Raw genomic sequence first — 18,074 nt, forward strand, 5'->3', positions numbered from 1 at the left:
CTAAGGCTGGAGAATTGCTTGGACCTGGGAGGCAGAGGCTGCAGTGAGTCGAGATCGCACCCACTGCACTCCAGCCTGGGTGACAGAGTAAGACTGCGTCTCAAAAAAAAAAAAAAGACATAAAAATGGCCAGTGAATGTATCAAAAAATGTTCAGCATCAACAATCATCAGAGAAATGTTAATCAAAACCACAGTGAGGGATCATCTTACCCTAGTTAGGATGGCTATTATCAAAACACAAAAAATAACAAATGTTGGTGAGGATGCAGAGAAAAGAAAACTCTTATACACTGTTGGTAAGAAGGTAAACTAGTACAACCACTAAGGAGAACAGTATGAAGGTGTCTCAAAAAAACTGCAAATAGAACTACCATAGGCTCTAACAAACTCCCTACTTAGCATTTATTCAAAGAAAAGGAAATCAGTATATCCAAGAGACATCTGCAACCCCATGCTTATTGCAGCATTACCAGCATTACTCACAATTGCCAAGACATGGAATCAACTTAAGTGCCCAAAAACATATGAATAGATTAAAAAATGTGGTGTATATACACAATGAAATAATACACAAGTATAAAAAAATGAAAGCCTGTCATTCATGGCAATATGGGTAGAACTGCAGGACGTTATATTAAGTGAAATAAGCCAGGAACAGAAAGTTAAGCAGTGCATATTCTCAATCACATGAGGAAGCTAAAAAACAGTTGATCTTATAGTGGTAAAAAGTAATCAGAGGATACTAGACATTGAGAAGGGTGTGGGGGAAGGGAGGCACAAGGAGATATTTGTTAAAGGATACAAAATTACAGCCAGATAAGGGATGTAAGTTCTAGTGTTCTGTATGACTGTAGGATAACTATAGATAACCATAATACATTGTATAGTTTCAAATCGCTAGAAGGAGAATATTGAACATTCCCAGCACACAGAAATGATAAATGTATGCTAATTACCCTGATCTGACCACTATACATTATATGTATAAAAAAATTCACGATGTATTCCATGAATATGAACCATAATAATTTGTAAAAAAATTAATTTAATTAAAAAATAAAGAAATATATGAGTGAACATGATTGGATTCCCTTTTCTTTGGTCTAGAACCACTAAGAAACTGTATTAAATTGATAGCCTTTCTAAGGGTATTTTTTCTATTGATAAAAGGATACACTGATTATCTAACCGTACTATTACCAACTGTGTGACACTTACATTTTGCAGAGCATAATAAAAGGCATTTTAAATTAGAAATCTGTCCTCTGTGAGTTTGGTTAGTGTGATTTGTTCCCCTACTGTTCCCCACCCTAATAATTTTACTCTAGGAGAAAGGAAATAACACTGGCCAGTGTGCAAAGCTGATGAACAGAGGTGGTTTCTGCCAGCTGCATCCAAGTACAGATTACACAATTTAGTGTGAGAAAATCATCCTTGATTTCAGCTTTTTCAGCTCTCAACACTTAGCAGATTAATTAAATCCAAATCCAAATGCTGCAGTTTGTATTTCTTATATCTGACTTTAATTTTGGTAAATAATACTGCTATTTATGCTTTTTTTGTTTTTAAAAAAACAAAAAATGAACCTGGCAGTTTATACAAATTTCAGTTACATGGACCTGGATTAATTTTTAAACATTTCACAAAATGTGTTTGCAAGTTTGTGTGAATGAGAAAAGGGCACAACTTGGAAGATCGTTCTAAGAGAAGGAGCAAAGATGAGGTTCTGAGCCAAATCCAGATAAGAAAAATGAGGGCTAGACAATTTTGTGAGATGGGACAGGAGACATGTAAACATAAGGTTTGTTAGAGGATAAGCTTTCATCCACAAATAATAGATAGACAGTGGGGCTTTGGAAGCTCTTTATAATGAAGAAGGGCACTTTGCATATTGGCATCCCTTGGAGCTGTGAGAATCATGAGAATGGAGAAACTCAGGGGTCAAAGGTTGGTAAGATCTGGGTTAGTAAGAAAGAGTATAGGAAAGAACACCTAGATTAGTGGAGTTGCTTAAAGAAGGCAATTAGTAAAATAGGGTCTTGCCAGAGTCTTAGTAAAATAGGGATTTGCCAGAGTCTTGAGAGTTTATTCACTGGGGAATGTGAGAAACATAAGTAGAGGTTTAGAAGAAGGGCAACATGAAAAAAAAAAAAGAGGAAGTGGAGTTTATCCCTCAACGATGCTGCATGGGTGGGGTTTCATGGATTGGATAACCATATCATTTGTTCTCCAAACTGAGTCACTTTTGAGATTGAAAGGGGATGCTGAGATTGAAAGGGGATGCTATTAATACTTACACTGGGAAATGAACATAAATCAGGACTGTCCTGAGCAAACTGGGATTCATGGTCACTTTATTCATAAGGAATAGACACTTTCTGAGGAGTGAATTTCAGCTGCCAGAAGGGAGAGTGGAGATCCATAAGACTATGAAATAAAGATCAGGTTAACAGGAATTGGGAAGCACAAAGGAGACAAGGACCAGGGCAAACAGCAGTCCCTTCCCGTCCCAGCCCATGGATATGACCACACCTAAACCAACCCAAACACATTAAAATGTACACTGTTGGTTTATTTTATACCTCCTGGGAATACTTAGCCTAAAAGAATGTGAGCCTGGGGATATAATGGTAGGCTGGCAGTGCTTCTCCTCAGAGCTGTGTGCAGATAGGTACCTAGAACATTTTAGTAGCATCACTGGGACTCCTGCTGAACCCAGAAGTTGGCAATTTTCATTCTTTGAGAAATACTACAATTAAGAGTTAAATAAATCTTTAAAAGCTGCGGAAGAACAGAGTTAATGCATATTTGGAACAGGTGGTTTGAGTTTTTAAAAATAGGCTTTAGGGCAATGTTATCCTCATTAGAATTTCTGGCTGCACAACCTGGCTTTATTACAGAATTGTTTTTGCAGGGGTAAGAGGGAAATGATTAAAACTGAAGGAAAAAACCATCATCATTCATTAAAGTGAAGTGGCTGGAGGCAACATTGCAGGTCTGAGCTCAACAGAAAAGCTTTAAGATAGCCAAGGTGGGTGCATGCCCACCACCAGAGCTGTCCATGTTTCTCTGGCTTTGGAGCCCAGCTTACTGAATGATCCTTGGCAAGCTGGACTGAAACTGTAATGATAAGCTGAAGTCTATGAAATGAAATTAGCTATAAATGTGTGTGCACCACCAAACCACTAAATCAGCCATGGTCTTCTGCTAAAGAGAAGGTTAACAATGCAGACATAGGTAGCCACAATGGCCAGTTCTTAATGACGTTCTTTACTTTTTTGTACTAATTTCTCGTGTTATCAAAAAGACATTGAATGAAGGCAACTCTTAGAAATCTATTTTGATTTCATTAAAAAGAAAGGGGTGGTCGGTCACCTGCTCTATGCAATATGCAAAGTTGTCTTTTTCTTCCTAAAGAGCCTCCAAATTCCCACTGTCCTCCTACGTGTATCACTTCATGGATCATTTGTTGATCAATGCTTATCAAAGCATTTAAACAGTAATTTACTGTCATATTTAAAATTATGGATTCCATTGCTTAGATTTAAGACTAGTTCTTTCAACGTATTTTCTAGATCTTGTCCCATTTGCCTTCATGACTATCCACCTAAGTATTTCCACTCTCCTGACTCTCTACTCTCTGACTTTTCTGGGTGTCTTCCCTTCTGCCTGTTAGTATGTTGATTTTACTCCCAAATTCTCCCTCCACAATGATTTTAATCTGTTCCTCAGGCTAGATACTTACATCATCTTTTATGCCTCTGATTCCTAGTTTGTATCCCCAATGCCACTGCTTGGATTAGGTCTATGGTCCTCAACTTTAACACAATTGGGTGATACATGGTGAGGGCCTAAATCAAGGGTTCTCAACCATGGCTGTACATTAGAATCACTTAAGGAGCTAAAAACACTCATGTTTGTACCTCAACTTCAGAAATTCTGATTTACTTAATTTGTGTGTGTGTGTGTGTGTGTGTGTGTGTGTGTGAGAGAGAGAGAGAGAGAGAGAGAGAGAGAGAGAGAGAGAGAGATGGGGTCTGTGCCATGGTTTTTAAAATGCTACCTAGGAGGGTTGAATGTACAGCCAGGGTGGGGAACACCTGCTTTAGGCCTTGCCATAATTTACCCAATAACATCAGCTTCTTATTGGAATTTCTGCTTCCTGACCTTACCCTCAAGTCTATCCTTTAGCCAGTGGTCTCCAAACATATGTTGTTTTATAATTCTTAGTTTCAAAAAAAGATTCAGTATTGCCCTAATACATGAATATTTTATAAATTATATAACATACTATTCCAGTAGTACATAATAAAACATACCCAATAACTGAAAAAAAACCGAGACACAAATAAATAGAGTATTAATATTTTCTTTTTGTATTCCTACTGATCTTAAACACCCTAATTTCTGGCATATTCCCAGTGTAATTGATCCAAAATGAAATCTGATCTTGTCACTCCAGTGTTTAAAACTTAGGATCTTCAGCATGTATAGGACGAAGCCCGAGTTTTTCATTCTTTCAAACAAGGTTCTCCATGATATATGTTGTCAACTTTTCCAGGCTTAGATCCCTCCAGAATACTATTTGTTATGCCTAGAGAGACCATCACCTGTTTGTCTACCTATCAAAATCCTATTCATACTTCAAGACTTGGTTCAGACATTGTCTCCGCAGTGTGCCCTTTCTCAGAGCCTCCAAACAGGGACATTCTTAATCTTTTAAGCTCCTCTAGCACTGAGTCCATGCCTCTATTACAACAATTACATGCTGTCTTTTGAAAGTCTTTGTTTATGTGTCTCTCAGACTCTCCTTTGGGGTGACAGAAGTTTGGTCTTATTGTTTCCTAACTCCTAATGCCTGGCCAATAGTTGGTGCTCCATAATACTGAATAAATGAATAAATTAGTAAATGAATAAAGTCCCGTAATATATTCATGAGTTCTATTTTGAAGTGTCTATCTTCTGCCCCCAAAAAGAAATAAACTCCTAGTGTGACCCCACTGCAGTTTAAGAAGAGAATCTTTGGCTCATTTATTTCAGCTCAGTGGTTGTTAGCAATTCCAAGTGGACTTTGCTAAATTCACATTGGTCCTAATAATTACGCTGTTGCATAACCTCATACTCCTCTTCTGATCCCCAATAGCCTTCTGTAAAATGTGTGCACCTATTGGACACATGGGGACTAGACTAGGGTGCATGAAAGCTTCAGCATGAATCCATCCTGGAAGACCAGCTCCCTGTGGCCGGGCAGCATGAGTCCCACCATGAAGGGTGGAACCAATTACAGCTTCCTTCTGCTGGTTCTCTGGGCTAATCTGCCTCTTGTTTTTTCTGTATATCAGTGGTTCTCAATCATGTCTACACATTGGAATAAACTGGGACTTACAAAACATACTATTGTCTGGGTCCCAGCCCAGAGATTCCAATTTAGTTGGTTTGGGATGCAGCTTGGTCACCAGGATTTTTAAAAGCTTCCCAACCTATTGAAATTTGTAGCCAAGATTGAGAACCCTTACTCTATGTCCAATCTTCCTTCTAGATTTGTTTCCTTGTCCCTGCCTTGGGTTTTCCTTATTTTATTATTATTATTATTTGAGAAATAAGCAAGGTCCCCTCAATGTGCTGAGGCCTAGCAGTGACTCCTGATATCCCTGCGATTCCCATTATCAGCAGTCTCAATGTAACAAACAAGCAAATAAAATAGCACACTCTCTAACACCTTGGTTCTTAGTTATTCAGATGAGAACTGCCCTAAGTAGTTCTGATTATAGCTTCCCTGAAGTGGTGCTCTAAAGGAAATGAAAAATTTCTGTACAATTTAGTAGTAATCATCTCAGTATAATTTGGACATAGAGTGAGACACCAAGAATTTCCAGAGGTTTCTTATAAAGCACAGCACACTTGGCTAAGGTGTTTTTCAGTGTATTAGCTGGGGAAGTTCCAGAAAGCTGAGCACATTTTGAAAAGAGAAATTATGCATTTGAGTAAGGTTGATTTAGGATAATTTATCCTTTGTAATCATCTAGTTATTTTCTGGCATCTTCCATTGGATTGTGCGGAACACTGAAAGATTGTGGGGTCCAAGGTCAGAGTTTAAATAGGTTTACCAGTTACATATGCCCTACCTTTCTCCTGGACTTTAAGATAGAAAACTAAATTTAGTTAAGACCTATTGTGGGCTGGGCACAGTGGCTCATGACTATAACCCCAGCACTTTGGGAGGCTGAAGTAGAGTGGGAGGATTGCTTGAACCCAGGAGTTCCAGATCAGCCTGGGTGACATAGTGAAGACTCTGTCTCTCAAAAAATAAAAAGGAATTAGCCAGGCATGGTGGTGCGTGCCTATATTTCCAGCTGCTTGGGAGGCTGGGATGGGAAGATTGCTTGAGTCCAAGAGGTCAAGGCTTCAATGAGCTATGATCATACTACTACTGCACTCCAGCCTGGGCAACAGAGCAAGATCCCATCTCTCTCTCTCTAAAAAAAAAAAAAAAAAAGACCTATTGCGTGACTAAAGATTGTACTTGTACCAAGGGTATGATGACTGAAGTGGAGCTTGGTGGTTATGGAAGGTATGATGCTGCTATTACAATTTTTCCTGGTGGAAACTGTATAAATAAAACTTCGTTGCTTATGGCCAGGGCACATGGATCCAGAAGTTCAGGGCTTCCACCACCATACGATTTCACAATGCAGTCAATGCCTTTCTCTCCCTTACCGGGGTTGGTAGTGAAAGACTAGGGTGATTTAAACTGAAAGGTTCATAGGAGTGAATTAGAGAATCCTAGAGTCAGAGTTCCCAAATCAGGCATGCTGGGGTCATTCAGGCTCAGCAGAAATCAAGAGCATGGTTCCTAAAATCCACAGAGATAGACTTTTCTGGCTAGGTTATAATGTTTCAGTCACTTCAGTCATCTTGTCTCTGAGAGTGGTGCCACAACATACGATGTAGCATGGTCAATACACCTAAATTCTTACGCTTGGTGACACAGAAATATCGCACAGAATACAAACTCCCTCCGTTAGCCATAGTAGATCTGCCTGCATTGATTTATCTAGACCTTTTGGGAAGTAATTACATGTCCTGCCTGCACCATCTTCCACTTTCAGAGATAATTGGTTCCATTAGTATATTCTTTGTTAGGTGAAAGAATATCCTTTTTCATTTGTCTTAAATGTATCTCTTTCTACTTCAAGAGACTATTTCCTTGAAGAAATTGTTAAATTAAGCCAGGATTTATCAAATCAATATGTTTCAGAGTATACAGACATAGAATGTGTCTTTTCGTCAGTCTTCATTTTCCAAAAAGAGAAGTAACTACCCATTCATAGAACTTCATGCCTTTCCTTTATCTTCTGAGTTACACTCAGCCCTATTTACATATTCATAATATTTGAGTCTATTTCTGATACACAGTCCACACGTTAAGCTCCGTGAGAGGGAAGATACACGTTTTATGACTCCGCAGTATTATTATATATATATTTGTCAGATGAATAATCAAAAGAGCCATTAAATGGGAAAAGAAGGGAAGATAAATTACAGAGCTTAGAGAAATGGCAAAATATAAGAATATTTTGTACTTTCAGAAATTCTCATGGGGTTCTGTGCTGGACAAGGGGGAAGGGTACAAGGGATGAATCTGGAATTCAGTAATACATATGTTCAGAGGCCTTTATGATAATTGTTTGAATGGAAAGAATTGGGAATATTATCTGTTACTTGTTTTAGGAAGAAATATTAATGCAAATTAAAAACACTTTAAGATTAGCTCCTTATAAATTATTAATAATGACTTCTCCCAGAAGCAATTTGAGTTTCTCTGCAGTCTTTGGTTCTCTGACTACATTTTTGGAAAACAGGAGTTTCTGCATTTTCTGCCCTTTCAGAGCTTGTAATAATGGTTCAAATATTCTTTCACCTGTGGTTTCAAGGCAATACAAATCCATTCTCCTCTGTAAATTTCTTTCTTTCTTCTTATTCCCAGATAAATTACTTCTATTTTAGGAAAATCTATCTTTAATTGTATCTCCAAATTTTTTTCTTATTTAACACAGTAGTTGTACATTTAAAACTTAAATTATGAGATTGTACATACATAAGTACCATACTACACATTTAATATAAAATTTAAAAACATTCTTATATATTGTTATAGGTACATACATATAGACTAACTGTTAAAACATGCATGAAGGCCAGGTGCGATGTCTCACACCTGTAATCTCAGCACTTTGGGAGGCAGAGGCGGGCGGATCACAGGGTTAGGAGATTGAGACCATCCTGGCTAACACAGTGAAAGCCCATCTCTACTAAAAATACAAAAAATTAGCCAGGCATGGTGGCACATGCCAGTAGTCCCAGTTACTTGGGAGGCTGAGGCAGGAGAATTGCTTGAACCCAGGAGACAGAGGTTGCAGTGAGCCAAGATCGCACCACTACACTCCAGCCTGGGTGACAGAATGAGACTTCATCAACAAAAAAAAAAAAGAAAAAAAAATGCATGGGAAAATAACAACAGCTATAGAGTAATGTTCAGTTCTGGCAGCAGTTTCCTACCCTCTCCAAACACTCACTTCCCACAAAAGCCAGTGTTCTAGAAATTTAGTTGTATAAAAGTCACAAAAATATTTGTTAAAAATGTAGATTCTAGCCTTCAACTTCAAAAACTCTGATGCAGCAGGTCTGAGTTGCGCTGTGAATGTGCATTTGAAAAAGAACCCCAGCCGATTCAGCCGCAGATGATTAGATCACTACTCTAAATCAGAAGTACTGAATATGCACAGCTGGCAGGTGGATGTTGGCGCCTGAAGTGCCAGTGTGAGGTCAAGCCTGGAACATGATTTGGCAGTCATTAGTCTGGAGGTGGAGTTAAAACCTTGGAGGGGACGGAAACATCCAAGGGAGGGTGTAGAGAGAGAGGAGAGGTAGACTGAGGATAGAAAGCCAGAGTGCAGGAGACAGAAAAAGGAGGAGGAGTCTACCAAGGAAACTAAATGCAAGTCTGGAGAGGGAGGAGACGAACAGAGAGCACCATGTCATAAATGCTGACGAGGCAGCATTCAGCAAGGAGAGGTGCTCAAAGGATCAAATGAAAGAAAATGGCCGAGAAAGGGAAAGCCAGAAAAATGCTCTTTGTCTGTGTAGTCTGTCTCCAGCACTACAATGTTTGCTCCTAGAAGGCAGGGTTATTTGTCATTGCATTCCCAGTAACTGGCATATTGTAAACACTTAATAAATGCTTGGTGAACTAAACTGGATTGGGACTGACAGCTGCCATCTAAGAATTTTTAAAGAGCTCCATTACAACTTGGTTCCATCCAGGACCCTCATTAGGATGAGCAAATGTTGTCCAGATAAAACAATCCACAATGGAGAATTAATTGCAACCAGATCGATAAAGCAGTTATTTTGAGCCATCTGCCAAGATGTGGTAATGACATTTAAAAAACAATGTGCAACCTTTGTGTGTATGTGATGGTATTCTGAAGAATAAAATGTACAAGTAATTAAAAAACAAAGCAAAGACCTTTAAAATCTTTAAATTTAAATTGTGAGAGCATTTTAAAAAAATGCAAATGGTCTCTCATGATCATTTGTAGAAGCATGTGTAGCCATGAGGAGAACAAGCCACATTAAACGAGGTAAATGACTCTCCAAGAATGCACATGTGTTGGTTGCTATGACAACAGCTGGGTTTTATTGAACTGAGAGCAAAAAATCAATTAGAAACCATTGGAAGAAACTGAACAGGAACATAAAACATTCTGCCTCACAATTTCAGGAACTTTGCTACATCTGTGCACTGAATGGAAAGGGTTTGTGTGCACGTCAGTCGATGGAGCAGCAGGAAAGTCACCCCCTTGATGCATTTCCATCATCCTAACATCCCCTTTCACAGCCTGGTCTTCTCAATATCCAAGTAATTTATTAGAGTGGTAAAAAATTTAGCCAGTTGCCTGCCTCCTATGTATCAATGACATTAAACAATTCTTGGCTTAGATATACATATATTTTTTGAACCAAACAGTTTTCATTTTTATTCATAGAGACAGCCTACATCTGTGTAGCAGTTTTTTCCCCAACCTGGCACGTGCCCAGCTAGTTAAGAAAACACAGGAAGACCGGGGAGAGACCGTCTTGGGAAGCCAATCTGCCAACTCTCTCCCAGGTTTCCTCCCTCTCTTTCTTTGGGGATCTACTATTCTCCATTCTTATCTTTCCTAAGATAAGGAGGTCCTAAGAGGATTAAGAAAAAAAATTATCATTTTTTCAGACTCCTCCTATTGTTTAATCGGTAGAGTGGGAAGAGGCCCTGTGACAGAGATGATAACTTCAAATGCAGCCACAGGAGACCGTACACCAGCCATGTAACTTTCTTCTGGGTGGCTCTAAGAATATTTGGTGGAAGGGTTCTTGTGGCCATCCAGGGATAGATTGTAGTCTAAGGAACTCATTAAGCTCATGAGAAATGGTTAAGCTTTCAGAGTGAACTGTACTTAGTTCAGTTATGAGATGATCAAGAGGAAGAGTAACCCAATGAGAGGGCCTTTGCTTTTCTGACTCATGTTGCACAACACCAGCAGATTAATCCCAAAGCATCCCCTTTATAACAGTGTTTTTTTTTTTTTTTTTTTTTTTTTTGAGGCGGAGTCTTGCTCTGTCTCCCAGGCTAGAGTGCAGTGGTGTGATCTCGGCTCACTGCAAGCTCCGCCTCCCAGGTTCATGCCTTCCTTCTGCCTCAGCCTCCCCAGTAGCTGGGACTACAGGCGCCCGCCACCACGCCTGGCTAATTTTTTGTATTTTTAGTAGAGACAGGGTTTCACCGTGTTAACCAGGATGGTCTCAATCTACTGACCTCGTGATCCGCCTGCCTTGGCCTCCCAAAGTGCTGGGATTACAGGCGTGAGCCACTGTGCCCGGCCTATAACAGTGTTTTTCAAATTATAGATTGAGACACATTACTGCTTCTGGAGATCAACTTAGTGGGTTGGGACCACCATTTAAGAAAAAAGAAGAAAGAAAATTAAGACAGAAAACAGAGTGAATCTCATCAAGTAAAGTTAAAATGTGTTTTGTGAAACTTTTGTTTCATTCTCTCTCTCTACATATGTAAGTACTGGGATGCTAAATTGAAAGTATTTCTTACTGCAGGTCCTGACCAAAAAGGTTAAAAGTCAAACTCTTCTTTGCTAAGCATGCCTCAGTATTTTCAGTGGTCTACCATAAACAAACAAACAAACAAATAAACAAACAAACAAAAAGAATTCCAACTCCTTCACCTCTAGGATTGGAGTTGTTCCCCAAATCCACAACTCAATTCTGCAACTTTATGCTAGGTTCTCACTTTTCTATTCACTATCGTTTCACCTTATGCTCATCTCAATGTCCATGAATCACTGTGCCCCTTACTCATAATGCCTCATCTCCTTTGTAGTTGCAAATTCTACTCTCTTTTAGAGACCATTCAAGCTGTATCTTGCCATTTCGCACATAAGATCTCCATCTCCTCTCATCACTCATCTCTTCCTCTTGGTGTATTCATTTCCACACCTGATGTCCCCAGGAGCCCTCTCTGCCTTGCTCTTTATCTTCCTCTGATCACACTACACTCCTACATCTCCTTCTGGCAATGTTTTTCCCCTTCCTGTGTCTGCCTCCCTCTCCCTGTTGCTTTCCTGTTGGCATCTGCCTTGCAGCTTACCTCCTCATTGACCTGTTTTTGTTGACTTGTATTTCTGCTTCCTTGTGTGTATCTCCAGTCTTCAGTCTCCACTTGATTGGGAGCAACTTGTGCCTAGGGACTGTGAATCACTTTTTTGTATCCCCCATGATGTTTGGCATAATATAAAGCATACAACGAGTACCCAGTAAAAATTTCTTGACTCAGTCAATCAATTATCAATCATCAATCCCTCCTTTGTATTAAATCTCTACCCTACTCGCTCCAGCATTTTTCTCTTTAGATACAGTGTTTTGTGTTTGAAACGGCTTTGCCATTTCTGAAGCTCTTTCATATCTATTATCTCATTTGATCTTATCTACAAGGACTTGGTTAAATAGGCATGGGCTATGATACAATTCTTGAGAGATGGGGTGACTAAGTCTCAAAGGGAGTTGTAACAGTAACATGGCTCATCAATGATGTCACTAGAAACAGAATCTAGGATGTGACCTATTCTGTGCCATTATCCTCCTCCAATGAAAACTTGAGAACAATAATCACGCAATAAAATAAAGAGCCCACTGAATGCAAAATAGAGTATGGAGAAAGAAAAGCAAAAATAGTGGACAAGGCATAACCTGCGTTTCTCATAGAATAAGAATTTAAATACAGTGTACTAAGACCAAAATTCTGAGTATCATTTTTGCTTCTTTAATTGCACTTGAGCTCTCATAATGCCTTAGTAAGTGGGAGAAAATATATTGTCCACTTAGGGAGGATTATGTTGCTTTCCACTGTTAGATTGAGAAACATTTCATTAACTCCACCCTGACAATTAACTGGGACTCTGTACAGTGTTACATATAATGAGCAAATTCTCTTTCTTTTTAACTTATTAATTTATTTCTTACCAAGCTGTTCTCCTAAATGTTGACCTCGCTCAGTTGAGATGACCCGCTCGTCTTCCATGTCACACTTGTTCCCAACCAGAATAACCTGGGCATTATCCCAAGAGTATGTTTTGATTTGGGTTGACCTAAAAGAAAAAGAACAAGCATGACATAATCATAGGAAAGCAGAACAGCATAAAATGAAGGAGAAGAAATACATTCCACAGATGATGATGATAACAAAAGGGAAAAAAACCCCACGAAATCCAAATGCATGACATTTAGAGTTAATTAGTTCAGTGCAATTTTACCCTTCAGATACTCATCAGAGATTGCATGAGTCAAAAATCAAGGGAACAGTAGAGGTGTACTAATAATTATTTTGTACTTAATGAGATTAATACTACCACTGATTCTTCCTTTCCTCTTTTACCCCCACCTTATGTAATACCTTTACAGTAGGATAGCCAACCATCCTGGTTTCCCCAAGACTTTCCCAGTTTAAGCAGTAACAGTCCCATGTCCTGAGAAACCCCTCAGTTTCAGGCAAACTGAGATGGCTGCCCAACCTATTTACAGCCTATCACACAAAAATAGTATTTTCCCTTATCACAGTAACAACTCAAAGAGCTAAAGCAATGGGGCTTAGGAAATCTGGGAGAAGTGATAATTTTTTAAAAAAAAGAATCATGAGAGCTAATATGTTCATGCCTTACCTTTATAAGAGAAAAATGTCAGGTTGATTAATGTCAAAATTGTAATACAATGAGTTGGCATTTTAAGTTGCTACAAACAGGATATTTGGAATTTAGAATAAGCCTCAATTATGAATCATGACACAAATAACCAACTTTTGATTTTGAAACTTAGATAATAAATGTAATAGTTTGCTTTTGCAGGTATTGTTTTTTTAAACCTGGTTAGCCAGTAAGTTTATTGTTTTATCTGAAAAATCATCCTAAAACATTGTTTGTTTTAGCTCTCAGAGGCTGCTCCTGAGCTCTGAGGAAGCTTCCCTTCTTTTGAGCTACCTGATCTTTCTTCTGGGCATGGGACATTTTGAGATGTTTCCACCTGTTGTTTTTAACTTCTTTCTTGGGCATCTCATAGTTTGGGTTCTGTTGGATAGCAACATGAGCTTTTGTTTTTTGTTTTATTTATTTATTTATTTGAGACAGGGTCTCGCTCTGTCACCCAGGCTGGAGTAAAGTGGCATGATCTTGGCTCACTGCAGGCTCAACCTCCTGGGCTCAAGTGATCCTCTCACCTCAGCTCCCTGAGTAGCTGGAACAACAGGTGCACACCACCACGCCTGGGTAATTTTTATAAATTTTTTTGCAGAAACAGGGTTTTGCCATGTTGTCCAGGCTGATCTCGTACTCCTGGGCTCGAGCAGTTCACCCACCTCAGTCTCCAAAGTGCTGGGACTGTGAGCCACCGTGCCCAGCCAATATGAGTTCTCTTGTTTATCTCCTCCATCAGGTCTGAAGTTATGCTGTTCTTCATGAATGGAAAGAACCATTTCTTGTAAGCATCTTCATCTGCTTCCATTAGGTAATGCATGTAATCTGCATCCTTCTGACCCATGATGTGTTTCCTATGCACTTCTGCATTCAATTCCTTGCTTTCAGAATCACAAACATTGTCTGGTACTATGAGGGACAGAACAGCCTTCATCAACAACTCCCTTCAAGGCCCCAAAAACTTTATTGCCAGTGATGGTTCTGGCAAGGCCTACATCCAAATAGCAGGTGAAGGCACCAGGCTGACCATCAATGCTTTCCATATCGCATTAATCTCCAGTCATCTCCACTTGGCCTTCATAGATCTTGTCCATGCCAAACCTACCGAGAAGCCTGTGGGCCAGTGGCAGGCCAGTAGAATGTGCTGCAGCATAATTTGTCAGGCCAACCTTCACACTTTATTTTGGTAGTTCATGTACCATGTACATATGCTGCACAGACTACCCCTTCCATATGGGCATAAGCAATCTGACAAATGATACCTCTGTTTGTTACACAGACTATCACCCTGTATTTGAGTGTGTTGTATTTATTTTTATCCTGTATCACTGAGCGTTTTTGAGCATAGTAGTCAGTTCTACCCTCTTGTCATCTCCTAAATTTCACTTGGTATCTCTTAAATAGGCCTTATTCTTAACAACTTTAACAAACTCCATTCTGCAGAACAAAGACCCTCATCCACGGTTTAACACAGACCTGCAGGCCCAGCAATGCCGGGCAGAGAAAAAGCACAGGTATTTTTCGAAATACTTAATATCTGTTGCATTAATGTAATCCTTAGAATAACTTAAGGAGAATATTATTATTCTCCACTGTCCATATCCTCAACTGCCCATTTTACAGTTGAGGAAAATGAGGCATAGAGAGGTTAATTGCCCAGGATCACTCAGCCAGTAAAGTGTCAAATGTGGGAATCACGTTCTGGCAGTATGGCTCTCAAGCCTGTGCTTTAAAACATGTTTCCACAATGCTCATTAAAAGTTCAAAAAGTTAAGTTCCAGTGCATTTATTGTTATCTAGAGGAAGCTGAAAGGAAGCTATCTTCTTTCATTCTCCCTTTGTATCAGTCACATTTTAATTTGAGAACAGTCTAAGATAGGTGGGAAAGTCATATTGCCCGGTGGGTGGTCAGGACGGAAATACTGAAATGTTGAAATGTAAACAAATGATTAAAGTTTGAAAAAAAAAAAGATTTGTAACATGTCGAAAAGTAAAGCTTGGGACTGGTGTTACAAACAATAGTCAAGTGAAGGATCACTGAATAGAAAATGGCAATGAGATGTTCTCAACTTGAAGAGGGAATAAAAAGCAAATAGTATAGCTTTTTAAACTGCAGCAGGAGCGTTTTCAATGAGCTATGATCACTGTTTCTCCTTCCTGAGAAGAAAGGAAAGAGTGAAGAGGCAGATAGGGTTTTATTTCAGCATATTCCCCTGAACCAAGTACATCTAAGTTTTCAAATGAGATTAAATTATCTGGGGAAATACATTCTTGATACCACCTGGACATCTCAGAGTCACAGCATATTTTTTCAGAACAATATGACCTTTCTAATTCTGATACCTCAGTTAATAATATATTCCCTTAGCAACAGTGAGATTTGGCAGGTATCTATAGACTGGAGAAATAAAGACAGAACTTTTATACTCTATACTTTTTCCTCACTTAATCTTATGTGTGGAGAATACGAAAAATGATGCATTAATAATGAATTAGGGTGTAAAATAAATTCCACTCTTGGAAACACTTAAGTAACAAATGCTAATATATTTTTACAAAGGAAGTCAAAAGTTTCTTTTAAAGGATCTCACATCTGATCAGATTTCTTTATGTAATTAAAAGAAATAGTCTCTTTGTTCCTATATGTCTTGTAAGCCAGGGACTTGGAAAGGCCCTGGGTAGAGAGCCCTTATGTTAACAGAAAAAGTTTAATCCTGGTAGTAAAACTAGAAGTCAGATACCCAGAGTCAGATTAGTGACAAGGGGTTCACAAGAGAGTGTCACAATTGTCCAAGGAAGGAGCTGGGGCCAGGATGTTAATGACTCAGCTTCTGAGTTTCCTGAGGACAAATGAGTGCTTGAGGAAATTTGGCACTCTTATGACCTGGGCCAGTACATCCTACTGCACCCCTGACTGTATAAACTCAAGTCAGGGTGTGCTTTTGTGAAGGTCAGGAAGGTGCATAACTCACAACCCACTAGCTGATTCATGTCCCTTAACCAAATTAATGGAATGCTTGCTTCTACCACTAAACACATCTGAGTATCTCAGTTCTGCTGACATAATAATAACCCATGGGGTCTCAGGCTGCTATAATAGGTTATACATTTATGCATATACAATATTCCCTGCTCCTCAATGATTTATAAAAATATATGACGAAGAACATACTTTTTTGGCCATGATTATATGAGATCCATCCTCTTCATTTGCTCTTACATAAGAAATATTTCAATGTAACCTCAAATTTTCTCAATTGTCAGAGAAATAATGTAAAATGAATACTTTCTACAATTGCCAGGGAATTATAAAGAATCATTATTTTGAAAGCTCACAGAGCCAAAGGAGACCAGTTTTATTTTTAATGAAATAAAAATTGTGGTCTAGAGCATTTGTGCTAAGATGAACAAAAGACTGATTTCCCATTAGAGTTGGTTAATTTTATGATTGAAATTGGGGTTGCAAATGTTCAATGTTTGACTTTGGTTTTGACTACTTGGACTTCCTGATGTTGTTCTGCATCAGCAGAGCAGGGAAGGGAGCTTTAGGCACAGTCCCACCACCAGCAACAGGGGATCAGAGCCATGCTGGCTGGTTTGTGAATTACCACCTATCACAAAACCTAACATAAATGATAGGATCAAAACTATTTTACAATGGCCAAGAGCAAAAGGATGTAGCAAATTAAATTATGTCAGCTTCTTGTCGCTTTGAAATTCCTTTCATGTATTCTGAAAGATTTAGCTTTTTTTTTAAAAGTTTCTGTGCTTAGTGCATGGTAGGTTAACATATAAGATCTACTTGTATCTTCCCTTCTTAGGTCCTGTAGAACACTATGTTGTTACTTTGCAAGAAAACGTAATATGATGGTCATTACTCCAAAATGAGTACTCATGTCGCTAATATGAAATTTATACCTCTTTCTGCCTACACAATAACTTTCTATCCATGTACCGATAACTGTATGACTTTGGCAATATAAGCAGCTATGACCAAGTTAGTGCATGTACGAGTAATGAAATCTACATTTGGTATTGCTGCATAGTGATCATAATAAGCCACTGATGAAAAGGCATATCTCAGTGTCACAGATTTTTTTTTTTTTTTTTTGAGATGGAGTCTTGCTCTGTTCCCAGGTTGGAGTACAGTGACTCACTGCAACCTTCGCCTTCCAGTTTCAAGTGATTCTCATGCTTCAGCCTCCCCAGTAGGTAGGATTACAGGCACACGCCACCACACCCAGCTAATTTGTGTGTGTGTGTGTGTGTGTGTGTATATATATATTTTTTTTTTTTTTTTTAGTAGAGACAGGATTTTACCATGTTGGCCAGGCTGGTCTCGAACTCCTGACCTTAAGTGATCTGCCTGCCTCAGCCTCCCAAAGTGTTGGGATTACAGGTGCAAGCCACCATGCCCAGCTATAGGTGTTAAAGTAAGAAACTGTGCATCTTAGAATTTGTAAAACGCTATTGTGTTCTTGATATTTCTTTTATGTAGGAAGATCTAGGTTGAAATAAGAGCTTAGAGTATTCCTTTAACCAAGGAAAACCTAGAGATGAGGGAGTATAAGCTCCATGAGTTGAGAAAGACCCATAGTTATGCATATTTTGTCTACACTGAGCGTCAGAAGAATGTTGGGATTGTAATTCAGTTCCCATCCCTTCCAACTCAGACTCAACAATTTATTCAGCCAGTTTGAGAGAAAGCTCTAATACTAGGTGAGTATGGGGAAGTCATTCTGAATTGTTTAGTTCAGTATCTCCATCTGTAAAAT

At 38.9% G+C, this 18,074-nt stretch overlaps 1 protein-coding gene and 1 pseudogene across 2 annotated transcripts in view; both read right to left on the reverse strand.

The window, feature by feature from the left end:
* The window catches only part of RAB3C (RAB3C, member RAS oncogene family), a 294,161-nt gene that overhangs the window by 28,339 nt on the left and 247,748 nt on the right, over positions 1 to 18,074 (reverse strand). For both annotated transcript variants that reach the window (XM_050795510.1, XM_050795509.1), the window contains exon 4: positions 12,578 to 12,702. In XM_050795510.1, coding sequence (XP_050651467.1) covers positions 12,578 to 12,702 — 125 coding nt within the window. The remainder of the gene's footprint in view (positions 1 to 12,577; positions 12,703 to 18,074) is intronic.
* On the reverse strand, positions 12,709 to 17,540 carry LOC126957502 (60S ribosomal protein L5-like; annotated as a pseudogene).

The sequence above is a fragment of the Macaca thibetana genome, chromosome 6, assembly GCF_024542745.1.
Source record: "Macaca thibetana thibetana isolate TM-01 chromosome 6, ASM2454274v1, whole genome shotgun sequence".
In the NCBI taxonomy this organism is placed as follows: Eukaryota; Metazoa; Chordata; class Mammalia; order Primates; family Cercopithecidae; genus Macaca; species Macaca thibetana.